The sequence below is a fragment of the Patagioenas fasciata genome, chromosome 20 (assembly GCF_037038585.1).
Source record: "Patagioenas fasciata isolate bPatFas1 chromosome 20, bPatFas1.hap1, whole genome shotgun sequence".
NCBI classification, from domain to species: Eukaryota; Metazoa; Chordata; class Aves; order Columbiformes; family Columbidae; genus Patagioenas; species Patagioenas fasciata.
This window is the reverse complement of record NC_092539.1, coordinates 5988549-6007770: the sequence shown is the minus strand read 5'-3', so window position 1 is coordinate 6007770 and position 19222 is coordinate 5988549. Positions and strand designations below refer to the sequence as shown.

General features: G+C 47.5%; 1 protein-coding gene across 2 annotated transcripts in view; it reads right to left on the bottom strand.

Annotated features, from left to right (window-relative positions):
- LOC136110308 (uncharacterized) overlaps window positions 1-19222 on the bottom strand; it is a 148075-nt gene that overhangs the window by 116872 nt on the left and 11981 nt on the right. For both annotated transcript variants that reach the window (XM_071817459.1, XM_071817458.1), the window contains 2 exons: window positions 16830-18271; window positions 7199-7252 (listed from right to left, as the gene is read on the bottom strand). In XM_071817459.1, the coding sequence (XP_071673560.1) occupies window positions 7199-7252; window positions 16830-18271 (1496 nt within the window). The remainder of the gene's footprint in view (window positions 1-7198; window positions 7253-16829; window positions 18272-19222) is intronic.

Here is a 19222-nt window from a genome sequence, read left to right as displayed (position 1 = left end):
ATTTCCAAGGGAAAAATCACTGCAGTTCAACACGCGACCGCCACCCAAGTTCAGCGCCCTTGCCCTCTTCCGAGAGAACATCAGCACGCTGATGTCGATTCAGTTTTATTTTTACTACACTGTAATAGAAAATAATGGGTTTTTTTATTTAGCTATTGTATCTTGTGACATAGACAGTTGTTGAGTGCTCAGTGCTATTTCACAACACATGCTGCCCTGCTGCAAGAGGTTGTTCAATTAAAAGCCCGAGGATGAACTTTTCAAATGGCATTTTTTACCCAAATAGATTTAATGCCTCATCCTTAAACTCCTTCCAAATTTTCAGCCTGAAACCAAATACATTTATTGCTCCATTCTTAATTTCCTTCCAAATTTTCAGCCTGAAATTCTCTGATAGTTTAGCCTGGCTGTGACTTTCCAATGAAACTGAAAAAACTTTAATTACAATTAAGGCATTTGGGTATCGACTTGTCATTTGGAAACCCATATAGCTGCTGTAACCAGAGTAATCGAGCACTGCACTGTCTCAAATTAATCTTCCCAGCAAACTATGGCATCATCTGTTACCTCAATGCACAGGACACTGAAACAGAGACTGAATGTGCTGCTAAAGGTAATTCAACAACCCTGTGGTAGCAAAAGCGCTTCAAGCCAAGTCTCGGATATGTATGGAAATTAATACTAAGTGACAGAAATCAGAACAGTAAAGTCTCTATAAAAGATGAGTTCCTAAAAAGCTCTTACATTAAGCAATAATCTAGGTAGCTCTGAAAAGAGGTCATAAATCCAGACTGCCGCTAGATTTGAGGAGGGAATTCAGCTGATATTCAACTTTGGAATGAGGCAGCTTGGCCCAAAGCCCATTTCAGGGCAGTGAGTTGAGATCCGTTCTCCACCATAGCCTGGGGCAGACTGAAAACAGCGTCAGACTGAGGGAACCGCGTGGTTTGTTGTGACTCCCCCCTGAAAACGAGAGTTTCCAGGAGGAAACCTGGGCCACAAGAAGCTCAGCTGCTGATCAAGAGCTCCTGGGTGAGAGAGGAGTCACATCTCCAGCAAAATCTGGTGCAGTGTCTCCCAGAGCCAAACCAAAGCACAGCAATGCACAATCATAAAAAGCCTTAACGAAAAGGAGGGAAGAAGGGAGAATGACTCTAGTCCCATTATCGAAACATGTGATTATGAAAAACGCAGGCTCTTGACATAAAATGGAGCCTTTACCACTGAATTTGATGAGACTCATAGTGTGTAATCCAGGCAAAGGAGGGCCAGAGACCCATCTTGTTCCCAAAGACCAATGTGGTTTTATCTGAGTGAGAAGTGGCCACATCCCGCTGATGAAGGGACAGCGGGAACTCCAGGCTGGGACACAAGAAACTGCTGCAACCAAGCCTGGGGTTTGTGCTAGACATGTTAAACTGCTCTCGTTACTGCGGAGAGAAAAGTGCATGGTCTGGGAGCAGGCCTAAAAATGGTAAAAAATAAGGGATCTTGATGTGTTCCAACACGGTGAGTCCTGAATCTGTGATTGCACCCGTATTCTTGGCAGAAGAGGAAGATGCGCTGTGGGACGGTTAGATGGGCTGAGTAAGAAAAGGTGCAGGACACCTCAGGAGCTGTCAGCAATACCAAATCTGAACCCACAGGCCTTACAAATTAATCCACACACCAATCTGCAAGCCCCAACAACAGTCATCATGCCCCCAGTACCCACCCTTGTTTTATTGAACTCTGCCCAACGTTCATTCCTCTTCTCTTACTGTGCCCAGCAGAATTACCCATCTCCAGTGCTCCCAGGAACAGCCCTCTTTTCATAGAGAAGCAATTCAAGAGTTAATTGCTTGGTATTTCGATAATTAATAGCTATATTTTACTCATGCTAAACTGGACTTAATTCAATTTCTCACTCATTTCTGGAAACTGGGATTCTCCTAGGTATATTTATCATCAATACGTTAGTTTTGCTCCTTCTACATGCAGGATGGGACAATGCTGAGACCACTGAATAAAATAATCCCACAGCGTGTATCACTATTTGCATGCCTGCCTGTTTATCCGCCCACTTTGGCTCCCCTATAGCCGCTGAAACAATCTGATCCAGCAGCAAACTTGCATCTGAAATCTTCCAAGGCTTGCGCTGGAAATTCCACGGAAAATGTTACCATTTGACAGCAGTTGCCCAAAGCTCAGTGGCACGGAGACCAGAACAATCCCTGAATGTGTTCTCCAAGTGACGGGGAATTACCAAAGGTGACGGGGGTTTGTAATCCCCCTGGAATGTCTTTTACGTGAATGGTGCTACTGGAGAACCACACTGTGCCACCCAGTTCATCTCGGTGACGTGCCTGGAGATGGGACCCTGCTCACAGAGGCGCTTTTATGCGTAATGGTTCACAGCCGGCAAAAATTAACAAAAGTATAACTGTGCACGGCTCCCCCCATCCCTCCTGCATTCACAATGAGGGGAAAAATAACTCCTCCAAACTCCTGCTAAATGCTAGAAAGCTCCAATCAGAGAATGGCCACTCATTCAAAACTCATTATGTCTTGGGGTTTCACTGTGTAAGGCAACTTTTTCTGCTCCTGACCTACAGATCCCACTTTGACCTCTGGCTTGCTGAAAAATGAGCTAAATATTTGAAGAGAAGCCAAACAAACTGTTTCTTTAAACACTTCTTTTCAGAAATTGGAAAATCTTCCTAAAGGAATGAGGATACTGGGGAACCTCTACAGCTGATTAAGTTCTTGCTTGTTTTAGGAGGGAAGCCCTGTATTTTGAAGGAAAGGGAGATTTTTTGCGACCACAGACCAGATGTAACAGGGACATGTTACTCTGGGACCTTGCACTCTTCCAAGCTGCTAAGGTTCACAGGAGGATGGCAAGAGCATCCCAAGGCATCAGGGAGTACATACATACTATTTTCACCCATTAATTTGGATTTCTCCTGTACTGTGTCAGGGAGGTTAAATAAAACAGGAGCAATTACAGCATGGAAGGATTTTTATTCCCAATTTTGCCTCTGACCTGTTGTATTGGACATGGGTAAAACACATCCCTTGTACCTGAGCTTGTCCACCTGTTAGAGATGGAGATCAATTTCCAGGGAATCTGGCTTCCTAAATTACCTAAGCATTTTGGAAGGTTTAACCACATCTAAAGGCCTTGCTGTCCTGGAAGTGAAGCCAACAGCCGGATTGCTGTCTGTCAGGTGTCAGCGAGCTGTCTCCTTCATGTAGGATGGGGACAGAGAACCAGGGTTTACACGGCACTTGTCTGGACAGCGGCATTTCATGGAATCATAGAACACTTTGGGTTGGAAGGGACCCTAAAGATCATCCGGTTCCAACCTCCATGTTGTGGGCATGGAGACCTTCCTCTAAACCAGGCTGCTCAAATGAAGAACTTGTGGAAATTTGACATGCTGGAAGCTCAAGTTTGCTTCTGAGCGATGCCCAACACTTTCATCTCCTTATCAGGCCAGGTTTTTGGACCAAGTATCACGGTTCACAGTACTTTTCTACACACCTGATTAAGCTTTGTGTAGTTTGCTGGTCTAAGTATACCGGTGAGGACTGCAACGAGTGGCAATTTGTGATGAACATAGATGTGCCGACAAAAGCCCCTGATGCAGGCAGCGGGAGAGAGAAGCTCATTGAGTCCTGGGTGCGGCAGGACCGAGCTGCGATGGTGCAGAAGTTATTGCTCCGCTGGGAGCCCTGTGTTGACAGCTCCTTGTCGAGCTTGTTAGCACAGCCCTGCTAGCAAACCCAGCACGGCCTCCCCGCCAAACCTCGATGTTTGGAGAAACGCAAAGGTCATCTGCAGAAATGAAGCGGAACACACGATCGCTTGCACGGAGCCGCTCTGTGCGGGTGGGCTGGGCACGTGCCCGAGCGGCACCGCTCGCACACACACCGTGGAGAAACCGCCCCACTGTGAGCCTGGCAAAGGGCTTTCACATCACAGAAACCTGGGGAAAACCTCATCGCTAAAACCATCATTCCCTTCAAGAGGCACCTCCGATCTCACACAGACACTTGCTGAGGCAGGGGGTACATTCACTTGAGGAGAAGAGGAGTGGACAGATCTCTTGATTACACCTTAAGTTCTTTAATGCAGACATTGAAGCTGAAAACCAGCCCAGCTGGACACAGAGAGAAACCTTCCTGTGAAGCACACATGACCAATACAGCAATTCTATACAGGTTTGCAGAGCTCCTCAGGAAGTGTTATTCGCCACCATTTCCAGACATCAGAACTGCAATGTTTTTACTTTTTTCCTTGGAGTCACTAATACAATAACGAGAAGAAACACCTGGCTTTCATTTGTTATACATTGCTGCCTTCACAGTTGCAGAGAGCAGAATGTCAGTGTAGTCTGACTCTGTCTCAGTGGGTCCCTGATGCTGAGCACAGTAACATTAATTCCATGCTCCTAAAATGGAGATTGGCTTTTAAAAAAAATCAAGAAACTGTCATTTTCAGGAAGACTGCCACTATCCACATTGGATCCGCTGGAATGCCAAGATGTGTCCTGAACACAATCTCTTTCATGCTTTTACGAAGATCAGCATTTGTTATCGCAAACCAGGTGGCATCGCTTACATGGGAGAGCAACATTCAGACTGCACAGGCACGTCTAGCGATACTTATCTGCTGGAAACTAAGGCAGAATCATGGGATCAGCCAGATTTTCTTACAGACTGTCACTGACCACAATCTCACCCTCAAAGCACAAGCTCATCGGACCTTTGGTTTTACCCTGACCAACACGGAGAGGTGAAAGGGAAATAAAACAGAGACAATATGGAATTCAAAGGAAATACTGTGCTACATCAGCAAAAGAGCTACTTGATGGGCTTCACAGCTACAGAAGGTCATGAGTCAAACGCTGCAACTAGATTTTCAAATGAGCCAAGCAGTTATACAAGCATTAATAATGTAAAAATTATACAAGCTACCACAAGGGCAATTATGTCTCATGCTTTAGGCCATAAATGGCCTTGGTGACAATGACAAAATCCTTCCTTTCCACTGGCATCAGCACTGTGAAGTTGTGTGCAATGTTCACCTCCCTCAGGAGCTCCAACACTGGGCTGGAGCCTCGTGGGAGACCTCATGGGTTACCCCTGGCTGGTGTAAGAACTGAGCGGCTGCCGTGTTTGAGGACCAGGTTAAACAGAGGTAGAACATAACCCCTGCAGTGCTGCACGTTTGTTTTTAAATGGCTCATACAACAACAAAGCAAAAGAAGCAAGAACTCCCCTAAACCTGTCTTAGTTGCTGGCAGCTCCTCTTGTTTACAATGAAATCCACAAACCCCCCAAAAGCCACGAGAAAATAAAATATGAGAAGAAACAACCAAAACAACGTACACACAGAGCAGTTCTGACTTTGGTGCTCCAGGTCAGACATTTACAGAGTGGCCCTTGTGCCCCCACTCCAAATTAGCACAATCTCTTTGCAGCGGTCTGAGCCAAGCCAGGCTCAGCTGAGCTGAGCTCTTCCTAACCGGAAACTCTTTCCTGGGCTGTTTCTCGGCACCTCTGGCAGGGACTGAACTCAGAAATCTTTTGTTGCTGATTGTCTTTCAGGGGATCCTCTTAAATATTGGATGAAACATGCCACAACTGGGAAATAACACAGAAAGTCATGATGTGGCTTCCACAAAGCTTTTTTTTCTTCAGAAAGACTGAAGTTTTGGTAAGTAGCGGAATTTGGTTGTAGAGCTAGGCCTTGGTTATCCACACAGCAAGCAGGGGATGCAGCTGGGGTCTCCAGACATGGAGAGTAGTTCGAACAACGCAGGACTGCAAAAAACAACACTGAACACCTCTCCCGAGTGATGAGCTGGGGTCAGAACAAACTTGGAGCTTTAATGGGGACTTGCCAAGAACTGCAAACTTCAGGCAATTTACTGATGTGATGGCTGTACTGGTATTTGCGAACAGAAGACACAAGGGCTGTACGACCAGTCATGCTGATATTTCATTAAAGAACATATCTAACATGGAATGGATTGTCCTGTCTATGAAATTTCATCTAACGTGGAATAGGTTGTCCTGTCTATAAAAACTTCCCAGGCTGCAGGGGATCCCGCGGTTTGTTTTTTAGTGTTATAGAGAGGAGGTGCGTTTATGTTTGCTGGTTACCGCAAGATCTCACAGGGCTGTAACAAACGTCCTCAGGGAACGCACAGCCTGCTAGCTCTTAGCCTCTTGGTTGTTCTTTAAAGACATTACATGAGGTTTTTTGGCCAAGTATGTGTGAGGAAATCTCCCGCTGCTGCCAGGCCAGGATGCTGCCTGGATCACAGATCCAAATATTCCCTTCTTCCAGCCTCAGACACTTGCATCTTCAGATTCCCAACCCACATCAGTTCAGAGCTCAGGAAATGGGTTCCACAACCATTCCTTGTGGGACAGCACCTTGCTACCATAAGAATGGTGCCAGCAGGTAACTCTATCCAGGTCAGGCACATTGCCCAGCTTTGGGAGATGACTTCTGCAGCCAGGCCAATGCAGAAAGCTTTTCTCACAGCTAGCTGCAGCCCTCAGCACCAGATGTTTCCTCAGCATAGCACTCACCACTCAAAGATCTGCATCGGAATTTAATGTGGGGAGGAAGAAATTCAGGAATTTGCAATAGATCTTGTACAACAGCTCAGATATTTTGTTCTGGATCTTGGAAAGGAGGCAGAGTGCAGGAACACAAAAGCTCATCCTTGTGCAGGATTGTTTTTGCCAAGAAAGGTCGGACTAGATGATCCTCGTGGTCTCTTCCAACCTGGTATTTTACGGTCCCACTAGTGAAGGACCTTAAAGGAAACATTCTGGGAAGCTGGGGAGAGTGAAGGACAGAACGAAAAGCAGCCAGAGCTAATATTCAGCACTGGGTTTGCAAGAAGGAATGGATACTGGAAACAAAGTGAGACAGACTGAGCTCCTTCTTCTGATAGCCTTTTGGAAACATCCATCCCCAGCCCTTGCTGATGCCAAACCTTGGCTCAGGGAGGCTGCAAATCACCAGTGTGGCCTCCTGAAAACCTTTACCAGGAATGAGAGCAAGGAGGAAGGCCAGAGCTCAACATGGGGCTTGAAGCAATCATTACTCAGCCATAGGAACATACATCAGCCCTTGGAACCGCAGGACAAACAGATGCAAGCACAAACAGAGAGAAATTTTTAAACCACTTACTCGGGAACCCCTCTTGCCAGGTGGTCCTGGTAATCCCGGCAGACCTGGTGGACCCTAGAAAAACAAAAATAAGCATTAACAACAATTCTACAGCCGGACGGTACTCCTGACAGTGTTTCAAAGAGATCCACAATACAATCATTTGGAGAAGACCTGAAGAGAAAGGCCAGTTATAACACCACAGCCAGGATTACCCTTCAACAACAACATCTGCAGAAGCGTATAATTGCACAGAGCAGAGACAGAGCGTTCACATCTCTGAGCTGTGGATCACACTCCCCCCATCACAGCTGCATTGAACGCTTCCAGTCCCCGGGCCCGTGCTGCAGCACAGGGGTAACTCAACTGTCTCTCCGCTCCGGAGTTTCCTGCTACGTGCTCACAAACAGCCAAAGCAACGTGTTAGCACCCCGGTGAGGGGAGAACAGCGTGGGCCGTAATATACACCAGCTGAGGATGTACAGTTCTTGGTATTGTAGGTTCCTGCAGGGGTTGCAACATAATCGCATCCCAGCACCTCATATTTTAAAGCGGCGTGTTGGAAAACATAATAAAATTGGTGTCAATGCTGGAAATTCTTAAATGTGGCTCTGTAATATAGGAGAGGTCAACTCATACATGTCAGAGTAGTGGGGTTTCTTGGAAAGGGGTGAGAACGAAGTGGAGATATCAGGCGCCCAGCTGTGTGCTGATCTGAAACAGGTTAGGAAAAAATACTTAACCAATGAGGTTAGAACTCTTTTGAATTTATTCATTTGTTTATTCGTTTTTTCAATGGACTGGAGAATTCAGATTTCTGGAGAGCCATTTGCAGCTCCTAATAACTCCTCCAAACTTCTTTTTTCCCCAAGCCAAACATGTCTAACAAGAATAACTGTTAATTAGATTGTCTCCCAGAGGATTTACATTCTAGTAGCTTGTTACAAAAGACGAGTTTCCACTGCATCCCGGGGAAGGAGAGATGCAGAGCTGCAGACTGATGGATGTTTGGGAGGCAGCCTGGGCTCTCCGACTGCAGGTCCCAGAGCCAGGCTCCATGGGGAAGGTGGGTGCACCGCATGGAGGGGCTGCAGCATGAGCCCCACAGCCACACTAAGTCCCCACAACAGCCTTGGTCCCTCCCCATGGGGGCATCTCTGAGGGGAGAACTTCTCATTGTCTACAACTAGGAGGGTGGAGCATGGAGGGGGTTGTTCTCTTCTCCCAAGGCACAAGTGATAGGATGAGAGGAAATGGCCTCAAATTGTACCAGGGAGGTTTAGATTGGATATTAGGAAAAAAATTCTTCGCGGAAAGGAACAGGCTGCCCAGGGCAGTGGTGGAGTCACCATCCCTGGATGGGTTGAACAGACATGGAGATAAGGTTCTCAGGGACATGGGTTAGTGCCAGGGTTGGGTTAATGGCTGGACTCAATGATCTTAATGGTCTCTTCCAAGCAAAATGACTCTATGACCCCACATGTGGCATCGCCCCAAGCAGACCCCGCTGCAAGGCAGACCCTGCTGCTGCAGCATGGCCAGGCAGAGCTGCTCCAGCTCTGTGGTGGGTTACTGGCCCCGAGGAAGAGTGAAAAGTTCATCATCATTTCAGGAGTCACCAAGTGCTTGATTTAGTGACAAAAAAAACCAACCCTGGAGATCCTTACCCCAAATCTCATGCTCAGGATAAGACTTTGAACAGAGAAAACCTGTCTGAACCTTACAGGTAACTGATGAACAAACGTTCCTCTAATATTACCAACCCTCCTATACATAAGCAGCAAATTAATTTGTACAAAAGATGTCTTTTAAAAAAGGCATCCAGTGAAGTTTGATACAATAGGAAAAAGTAAGCAAGCCCAGCAAAGGTCTCTCCATTCTATTAATTTGTCAGGACATCAAATGAATCATAATATGCTAATGTTTTTTTGGAATTATGTCTATCTGTAGCAAAGATGACAAGAAAAGGATTGTTTTAAAAGTGTAAAAGCCTACACAGCATAGGACAGCTAATGCCCCACAGTGACACAGGGGTGGACTTGCAGCCCCATATCGCTCACTGCCACTGCCCATCCTGGACATCTCCAGTTTCCATGGACTGGGACACTTCCTCTGACCCCTCTGCAAGTTGCTTATTGCTGGTGAACACAGTATTACCGGTCCTTGTATTAACAACCCTCATTGATACAGCTGACCCTCATTTTAGCAATACACACAGCATTTTAACCTGCTATTGTGCCAGCTCAGGGCCCCATGCATAATGTAATTATACAGCTGTGCAAATAGACATATGATTGTAGAGTTTTTTTAAGCCTCGTGTATAATTGTGCTCCAGAATCCAAGCTTTTATTAAAAAAATCCCCTTGCCCTTTTAGTTGGGAAGATAACTATCAAAATGTGAATCCAACGCAACTGGTGCAGCGACAGTTAATAGTTTACCAAAGACAATTCCAGTCCTTAACCTCTTCTCCATCAAAACCCATCCCCACTTACCCCTAGAAGGAGAAGTAAAAGAGAAGATGCAACTGCCTGCGAACTGCGTTCCCCGCATACCAAACCGAGGTGACCTTTTCCACCTTCCTGCTAACAGCAGCTGCAATTGTACTTGGCCACTTGAGCAAAAACCTGCTCCAAAAATGTTTAGAATAAACTGAAGCTAACCTACAAATAAGGAGAGAGTTAATACCTGCACTGGAGCGGGAATACGGAGTTCGGGGAAAGGCGTCTAGCTGGAACAGCACGGGCAGAGCAGTACGTAATTCAGGAGACCCTGTCACTTTGCTTTGGTTTAATTTGCCTTTTAGCTGCTTTTTTTTTCCCTCTCCAGAAGAGGAAGAAAGTGACTGTGGGATGAGTAGCTAAGAGGTGCCAGCACTATGGTAACTGCATAAGACAAGAGTGTGACCACGTATGAGTTAGAGGCAAGTGGAAGAGGACTGGGGTAGCTGGATGAACACAGGTCATTGGGAAACACGATGTACTGCAAGACCACCTTCTAGCTTCTCGCATGGTTCCCTGGTAGCTGGATTGGATGGGACTGTGCTCTCCTAATGACCCATTTCTCATCTGCCCCATACATGTCCCTCTATATCATCCAGCCCAAGTTCATGAACAAGAGGCCCGCATCAGACAACTGGCTTTGCCTGGGGAGAGCAACACTGCAACACACACGGAGAAAAACACACGTCCGGAGAGACAGCCAGAGTAGAATAACACTGGATCAGCGCCCAGCTACTTCCAGATGATGGATGCGGTCCTGCTTAAAGCGTAAGGCTCCGAGACGTGGAGAGTAAGAGATGCCTATCAACAATCCACCACGCAGCAAGCTGCTAGGAGGAGTAATCCTGTATAGTTCCTACACTCAGAAACACCTCCCTCACCCCAGCGCAGGGGTGCAGGGAAGGGTTAAACAGATCACACGGAGCCTGCGCCGACCTTTGCGCTGTGCCCTTCAGAGCATCCCTGGGGAGCCCATGGGGATGCATTCAGAGATGTGGGAAGGTTTCCTTCTCCTGGCAGCTGGAGGAAGATCTCACTTCTCTGCTCCTGCCCTCCCATTGCAGGGACACCCCACGAGATCAGCGAAGCCGACCGCCTCCCGCAGCGAGCTACCGTTCCTGGCACTTCAGCTCTTGTCTCTGGCTTCTCGCCTACTCCTTTCTGCAAGCTGATGGCGGAGAACACACACCCTGTTATCATCGCACAAAGTAAAATCAGAGATCAAGTAGAAAACATGGCAGGAGCAGATACTCTCTCTTCTCAAGCCAAACAGCTGAATTGTTAACCAGCCTGAACAGTTCTGTGAAGAAGCTAATGGCAGCAACATAAAAGTTTAACCCTTCTCAGTTTCCCACGGTAGCATTACCAACGATGGCTGATCCCACCAAACGATTATAGGATTTATTCTAAGCTGCTGCTGGGAAACTTTCTGGCGCAAAGGGGACTTTTTTTCTTAGCTTTTTGAGCTTCAAATTGCAAATGGAATATTAAGCTAAGTTGTCTGAAAGGGAAATACATCGGACCCTGAGGACGGGAGAAATCTCAGCATTTCCTCTTGCTCTGAGATGGGCCGGTTCACACCTCTGCCTCCCCACGCTGTCCCTCTGCCCGCAGCAATGCCACGGGGAGCTGATGGCCTGCAGATCTCAAAACCTGAGCAAGGCTGAACCTGTTGGGACAGGGGCTTCAAGGAAAGCAACAATCAGCACAGGAACTGGTGCTGGTGATCTGGGGAATGACTCGCTTCCTTTTGAGAGACTACCGAGTCAGACAGCAAAGTATTCCCATGATCATTCCCCATGGACAAGTCCTCAGCCTCATAGCAAATAGCTGAGAACACGCAGAACACAGTTCACATTCCAGTGCACTCTGACAGACTGACACATCTATATTTTAGGGTCTCCCCTGTTCTGTACCCTACACAGGAGCAGTGGCACGGGTCTCCTTCATCCCAGAAGTGGCTGTTTCAGAAGCGGGCATCCTGCACCAGGCAAAACCCTGCAAGGGCTGAAGAGAAGAGGGAACGTTCCTCTTTCTCAGATGCTAATGCATGTGGTAAAAGCCAACTTAAAAGGAAGCTCATAAAATGCATCAAAAGCTCCTCCCTCACTTTGGCATCAGGTTCTGAGCAGTGACATTACCCCTGCAGACAGAGAACCTGTCTTGTTTTCTTCCTGGAAGAAGACAAGGCATATTTCACATGCAAGGCCACTGCTACAAATTCACCATTTGGCCTTGTACGTCTGGACAGCACAAGTATGGAGGAACTGAGCAGCTACAGGGGCAGCACCAGAATTACAAATTCCCTGCACAGAAGAGAGCAGAACAGAAAACCTCATCTTCGAAAGACATGCCAACCTGCTTCATCCCACCATCCTCACCAGGGACTGTGCAGAGAGGGAGAGAGGACCTAAACTAAAACCCAGCTTGCAGTACTGCCTAAAACAAACCTGGAACTTTTGGGGAAAAAAAATCCAGCACTTTGGTTGCTTTCTTCTCCAAGACAGGCTTATGAGATTACATTTGGACACATCTGAGTTTCAACTAGTCTGAAAACAAAAGGCTCTCATAATTCTGGCAGGAACCAAGATGCTGGTGGGAAGCCAGCCTTGTAGTACAATTTCCACAATAGACACAGATGTTTATTCTGGGTCTGTACAACACCTGTCACAGAAATGTCATTGTCCACAACCGGATTCATAATAGAGTGGCAGCGCAATAACATAATGAAGTATTAGTATTCCAGTGATGAATGCGGGTTTTTTATAGAGACATTTCAGGAACAATCTCCACATGAGGCACTTCAGACCCTTGAGTAATCTCAGACCTTGGAAGAACGTCTGGAGGGGTGTGAAGAAATAGAGGGATCCCATACTCTAACACTCACTTTCTGGTTTTGAAGATTTATAAAAATACCTGTATATATTTATATAATACATCCAATACATCCCTACATCCCTTGCAGCGCATTTATCTCAATCATACTTTCAACTACCGCTTTTCAAAATGAACTTTTCTATGCAAATAGAGCTCTCTGAGGCTTAGTCATTTTCCTGCAAGATTTCCCTTTGGGGATAGTTCTGGTTAAACTGTGATCCAACTGTGTGAGTGAGACTAAAACTTTTCCCATGTATTATACAAAGCGTGTGATCTCCCCTCCCCCTTCTTTTTATTAATATGACTCATTCATTAAAAGACATTGAAACACATTGTGTATTTCTTAATTTATCATAGCCTGTCAGCTTGAGTAGCCTTTTCTGGTACAAAGAAGACTGGAAATAGGCACTTCATATTTTATCAGCATTTCCAATCAGCTCGCTCTCCCCAGCCCACAGATCGAACTGGCAAATATCACTCCTTTATGAAAGGAGCTGGGCTCCAAGACAAACCGCCCGTGCAGAAGATGGCAGCTGGAGCAGTCTAGACTGGGGTGTGCTCAGAAATACAGCTACCTTTGGAAAATAATAAAATAAAAGGCAGTTTGCCAGAAAAACTCGACATCTCTGGCTAGGCTGCCAGCACCAGGGTTGGAATCGGGGGCTCCTGGGCACACCGATAGGAACTGGGGGTTCAGGGACACCCCCACCAGGATAATTCCTGCTTAGATACCTGGGGAGTTGTTTGAAACATCCTCCCTCCCTCCCCGCTCCTCTTGCGTTACTCAGAGCCTCCACAGCCTCTTAGCAAACTCAACCCGCTCCTCTGCACGTTGAGTATCACGTAGGGTTTCCCTGCTCCAAAAATAACCCTTAGACACTTAGCAGTAATCATTATGGGGCTTTTTGCTTGCAGGGGCCAAAAAGCTGTGGAATTACAGCCTTACTATACAGGAGGGAAAAGGTCCAACTTGGGGAACATGGTGTACAACCCAGCGAGACCCCAGGCTGTGCCAGGGCAAGGGGTTCGCTGCAGCTTTACCCCGTCACACGGGGCAGGCACACGGCAGTGGGGACGGGCAGGGGACAGGGACCCTCCTGCATCTCCCCATCCAACCTGCCACTGGTACAGACCAGCCAGCGATATCCTTGATCCTCCAAAGGATTCGGCGCACCTACAGCATCACAGCCTTGCAAGGGCTTGACTTGCCAGCAACAAAATACCATTTTTCCTGTATTATTTTTCTTCCGTGGGCGTCCAGGCTCCTTGCTGGGATGTGCGGGGTCAGGCCGCTCTGCGAGCTGGGCGCAGGCTCGCTTGGCCCTGCGCAGGGATGGGAGATCTCGGCGGAGATGCTGCGGGTGGCTGCGGGGATGATTCAGAGGGACCTTTGCCAGCTGCTGAGTCAGTGCTGAGTTCCTGACTTAGCATCATGTTTGGGTGTTCTTTTTGCTATTTCCCCCCTCCAGAAAGAAATTTAGAGCAGAGATCCCAAATGCTTGTGGTTATTAATGGTTCCCAAGAAATGTTTCCTTTTTAAGAGCATATTATCTTCCCTCCTCTAGCTGCCCAGCAAACCCAACATTCCTGAAGAATTAATGCTCTGCCATGAGTTGCACGTGGGATGCAGCGTCCCCGGTTCCTGTTGCGCAGCACCATGGTGGTCTCTCACGGCAGATTGATCGACAGAGGGTTCTGCCTTTTATTGCCAGGTGAAGAGATCCTTTTAGCCCCTTCCTTGCACTCCTCCAACCATGCGGACATGTCCCTCAGTTGTGGGGTCAGGGCCCTTCTGCACAGCTAAGATTATACCACAATTCTTTTGGTAACGTTCACAAAACCAGAATTGCGCAGAAACCGCAGTGCCCGAGTCATCACTGCCTTGCACCCCAGCTGTCAATCACATCCTGATTTTGGGATGATGAGGAGAAGAGGTGGTCCCTCCTCTTCAAATGGGGAACTGGACTGCTGGCTGCCCAGAAACCATCACCAAGGTGGCCTGAAAAATTCGAAGCAGCTTCCTATAGATACTTATCTGTCTGGTGTAAGAGCCTTCTTGAAGAGACCTTGCATCAGGCAACACAACTAGGAAAACTAATTAATCATCTTATCCTTCCACCCCTGTGCCAGAGTCCGTGAATGACGTTCCCAGCCCACAGCGTGCCCGTCCAGGGAACACACTGGGCTGCGATATCGCCCGGCAGAGCGGGAAGGTCTGCACTGACCTCACCAGAAACGTCTGCCCAACAACACGAGGACGGCGCCAGGTAATTACTCAAGCACGGAGCATTTATCAGCACTTGGTTCTGAAACACGCTCGTCTGGCCATAGAAGTGCTACATTAATTTCTCAACATGTCATCATCCCCATTCTGGTTTTTTCCTCCTTTTTCTCTTCCCACGTCAGAGACGGCCGACGAAGCACGGTAGAGAGATCATCAAGTGAGTCACAGGAGCGATCGAGCAGCCAGCTCCAGCCCAGCCATAACCTTTCCCTCCCAAAGCGCCGACTTTGTTTCCAGCAGACAAAGAGGATAAGGCCAGACAGAGCCTCAAAACGTTCTCCTTTCCCTCGATTCAGGACTCCAGTTGTTCTCAGACGGGATGGAAAAATCCTACCATCTCTTCCCTCAGCCATCCACAGCCTGAATCTGTTTCTTTGCTCTTATTCACAAGCTCAGAGGGATTTTCCACTCCGGCTCGATAATGAGCCCTTTACATTGCAGGGGAAAGCAGGGGCTTGGAGCTTGGTGACCCTCATGGCACTTACAGGGCAAGAACGTGGAAAAGGATTTCACTGGGCTCAGAGCAGGTCACCCAGATTCACTTCGTACAGGTAAGTTGTGTTTTAAGAGAAGTTCAAGATTGCTGAATTTCTACGCTTGGAAACACGCCTGAAATGACTCTCCACAAAACACAGAAAACTGCCCAAAGATAAAATTGCTGAAGCTCATTTTGTCTGCACAGGGATTTAGTGAAACTTGTCCAAAGATGACAACAGGGATGAGCATCTGTAAAACCAGGCAGGGGCGCAGGGCTGCACCCCCTGACCGGGGCAGCACCTTCCCCTCTCCCAGAGGTGGGAACCTTCGAATAAAACACCCTCCTCAGCAGCTCCCCACCCAAATCACATCACCAGGCTGTTTGCAATGGGACAGGCAGGAAATGCAAACCTGGAAGGTGAGCACCCATTGAGGGCTCATGGAAACACGACATTTCGCTTCAAGTGCTACTTGCAACAACGAGCAGCACATCCGCAGGGATAAGCGCTGTTGATTGTGTTCCTTAAGCCAGTCTCAATATTTCCACTGTAAACCCTTCTTTCACTATTTCAAGAAATCAGCTGTAAAAATTTGCTCTAGGCTGGAACTTGGCAACCAAAGCCTCCGTCTGAAATAGACTTATTTTACATGTACAACCCCTCTCATATACACAATATAGCAAACAGCTTGGGTTGGAACAGCAAATCCTCCTAAAAGTTGGCCAGTTTAAAGATCCTGTTTGCATTCTTGCGTTTGAAAAAAGCAAGCTAGCAGATAATTAGTGTGGCCTGACTGCTTTTAGCATTACAAAATGTGTGTATACTTTTATGATGGCCAAGATATACACCCTGAGAGTGGTTATTGTGTGTGGAATGCAGTAGTTAAATTTATAAAGGAAACTCTTTGTACATTTTAAGATGTGGGCTATGAGAAATAAAAAAAAAACCAAGAAATGTATACCATAAAAACAGGGGTTTGTTTAAAAAAAAAAATCCTGAAGCAACCTGTGTACTTGTATTTGCTGAAACAGGGCATTTCTCTGCAAATGTGAATTTCAGGTATAAACCAAATTCATAACCAGGGTTAAGGAGGCGTTAGTTTGTGGCAAGTTTTTGAGGTACCTGGGCTTTCTTTGGGAGGTGACCGGCAGTTCTGCCCTCTTGGCCCTGAATAAAATCAGGGGTGTGGAACAGCGTCCCAACCTACCCATCAAAATTGTAACCAGCTACTTGTAGGAAGAAAGGTAAGATTTTCTTCCACCCTCTTTTCTTAAATCTACCATTAAGCAGCAACTTTAATCATAAACTTTTAAGGGGCATCCACCATCACAGAGCACTCAAGTTTACACTGAGATAGATGCTAAAATTGCGATCATAAGAAACGTGGTAGTGCTTGGCTGGTATTTTGAGCTGTCACACTCCACTGAGCTTCATGGAAACCCTTGTAGGTCATGGTCTGCCAACCACTGAGCTGATCTGTGACTGGGAATAACCAGCATTAAGAGCCTGAGCTTACCTGAGGTCCTCTCTCTCCTTTCACTCCTGGATATCCCAGTAAAAGTGGAAACGGAGTGGGTCCGAGGGGGTCAAAGATTTGATAGCCATCGGTGGCAGCTGGAGTTGTGAGGTTGAAGACCGGTGCCCTGGCTCTGGAGACGGGACGGGCAGACCCCAGGGCCGGTTTGGTGAACACCAGAGGGATGACACTGGGATTCACCTTCCTGGTGGGGGACGGCACGTGCTTCTTTGGAATGGGCCCATTGCTTGGGTTCAGCGGGGTTTGCTTTAAGGTGACCAAGTGGATGCTGCTGGTTGTGTTATCAGTCATCCTCCTCATTGGCTTTGCAGTACTGGCTGCTTCAGAGGGCTCAATGGTGGGTTTTTGGTTGATCTTCTTTTTGGTCTCTTGCTTGGACCCCTTCCTGCTGGCCATGGCAGGGCTCTGGCTTGTTGGTGGGGGCTTTTTGGCAGTGGGAAGAGGAGTTTTCTCCATCGGTGTGCTGGGAGTGGGCCGAGACACCCTGAGGGTCGTCGCCGTCCCCCGAGGGAGCGGACGGGTGGGCAGCTGTGTTTCAGTACTCAATGAAACGGGAGATGGGGCCACTGTGACCTTTGCGGGTTTGGTTGTCAGTCTTGGAACTGATGGTGGGGATGATACCAACGCGATGGTTGATGTACCTGAACCCCGAGTCTTGAGGGGTGCAGTGACCCTGCCGAACTCCAAGGATGGGGCTACAGCTGTCAGGTTTTTCAGACCCTGCAATGAGAGTTCCATATGATGGGGAGTAGTGGGGGAGGCACTGGGATCCCTGGGCAGGATGGGGAGGAGGGGAGGAAGGTTTGGCCGGTAGGTATCTGCTTGCCTGCAATGTTTTTTTAGGTATTTACAGTAATGATGAGCTGCCTTGGCGGAAGGATAAATATCAAACTGGCAGATGGCTCCTTCGAACTGCACGGAGTGCTGGTTCATCTTCCCAAAGAGGAAAGATCCATGTGGATCCAACGCCTCGTTCTTTTTAAAATGCAAATCCGCATGTACTCTGCGCTTCCCACAAGAAGTAAATAAAGTGACTGTCTGGCCACGGATATCGATAGCCACATTGTGCCACTGGCCATCGTGGACATTGTAATCAAAATATACAGAGCGCTTGTGGCCCACGTACACTATGATCTTCCCCGGCACAAACTGGACCCCCAGCTGCAGTTTTTTCTTTTTGCTCTTGATGGCAAAGAGAAAAGCGTTGTTGATGCGGTGGGAGCAGAGGCTCAGCACCAGGAGCAGGTTGGTGCTGGAGCCCGCGGGGAGGATGGTGCTGAGCGGTGCTTCGACACGTGCTCGCTGAGTGACGATGACCCCTGATTTGAAAGGAATGACTCCTTGAGGAACTGTCCGTGATGAGGCCCATCCGCTCGATGGCCTTTTCCCTGACAGGCCCAGTCTTTGAAGAACATCCACATCTGAAAGGGAAACGCAAAGAAACTGTGAGATGTTGAGCAACCCAAAGGCTGGATGAGCTATGGGAGGGTCAAACCAGCCCATGCAAAAGTGCAACAGGTTACAGGAATCCCCAACCATCTTCTCACACATATATGTTCACATAATCAGAATGATGAGCACATGCAGCTCTTCTGCACGTAGCATGAGGAGCAAGTACATGCTCAACTTGGTCACCAACAATTGCCAAAATGCGTCAGCTCTGTGGTGCATGTGGCTGAGTGTCCTGTCCCACCAGGAACCAGCTCCAGATGTTCTCGAGGGAGCTGACCTCACTACAAGGAAATTTCCCACTGAGTACCAACAGGCCACTTCCCTGGGATTTAATTCTGAGTACTGACCACACAGCTGGAAAGGAATTTGAACAACAGACTGAGCTGGGATTGCCAAATTTTATATCCCCAGAAGGCAAGGATCAGAACTTTCAAAGGGAGGAAAAGACTTGTATCTGTCTTTCTCCAAATTAGTAAGAAGCAGCTTTTGATCTTTGAGACTTTGGAGAGTTTAGGGAAGTGAAGGTGCCTCCCAGCATCAAAAAAAATTGCACCCAGGTTTCACAGAACCACTTTAGGTTCTCAGCAGCGGTGGGTTTTTTCCCCTCAGTGGATCATCTTACAGCTTCAAATTATTTTAATAAGTAGTAGGAACCAGACTTGGTTTGTGAAGAGCTGAGAAATTAATTATGGCTGCCACCGAGCAACAGGGGTAGGACTTTCCTCCAGCATTTGTCACTTAGGAGCCTTGTGGCAGGACAAGGAGGACTGATGTCCACAGGCACCTATCTTGCTCCACCAGCTCCAGGAGAAGTCCGCAATGGAAAGACACACAGAATCCTCTGTTTTCTGGCCCCAAGGTCTAACAGGAGTCGCACAGCTTAGAGGCCAAGGCAGATTATCAGGCAAGAGCAAGACAAA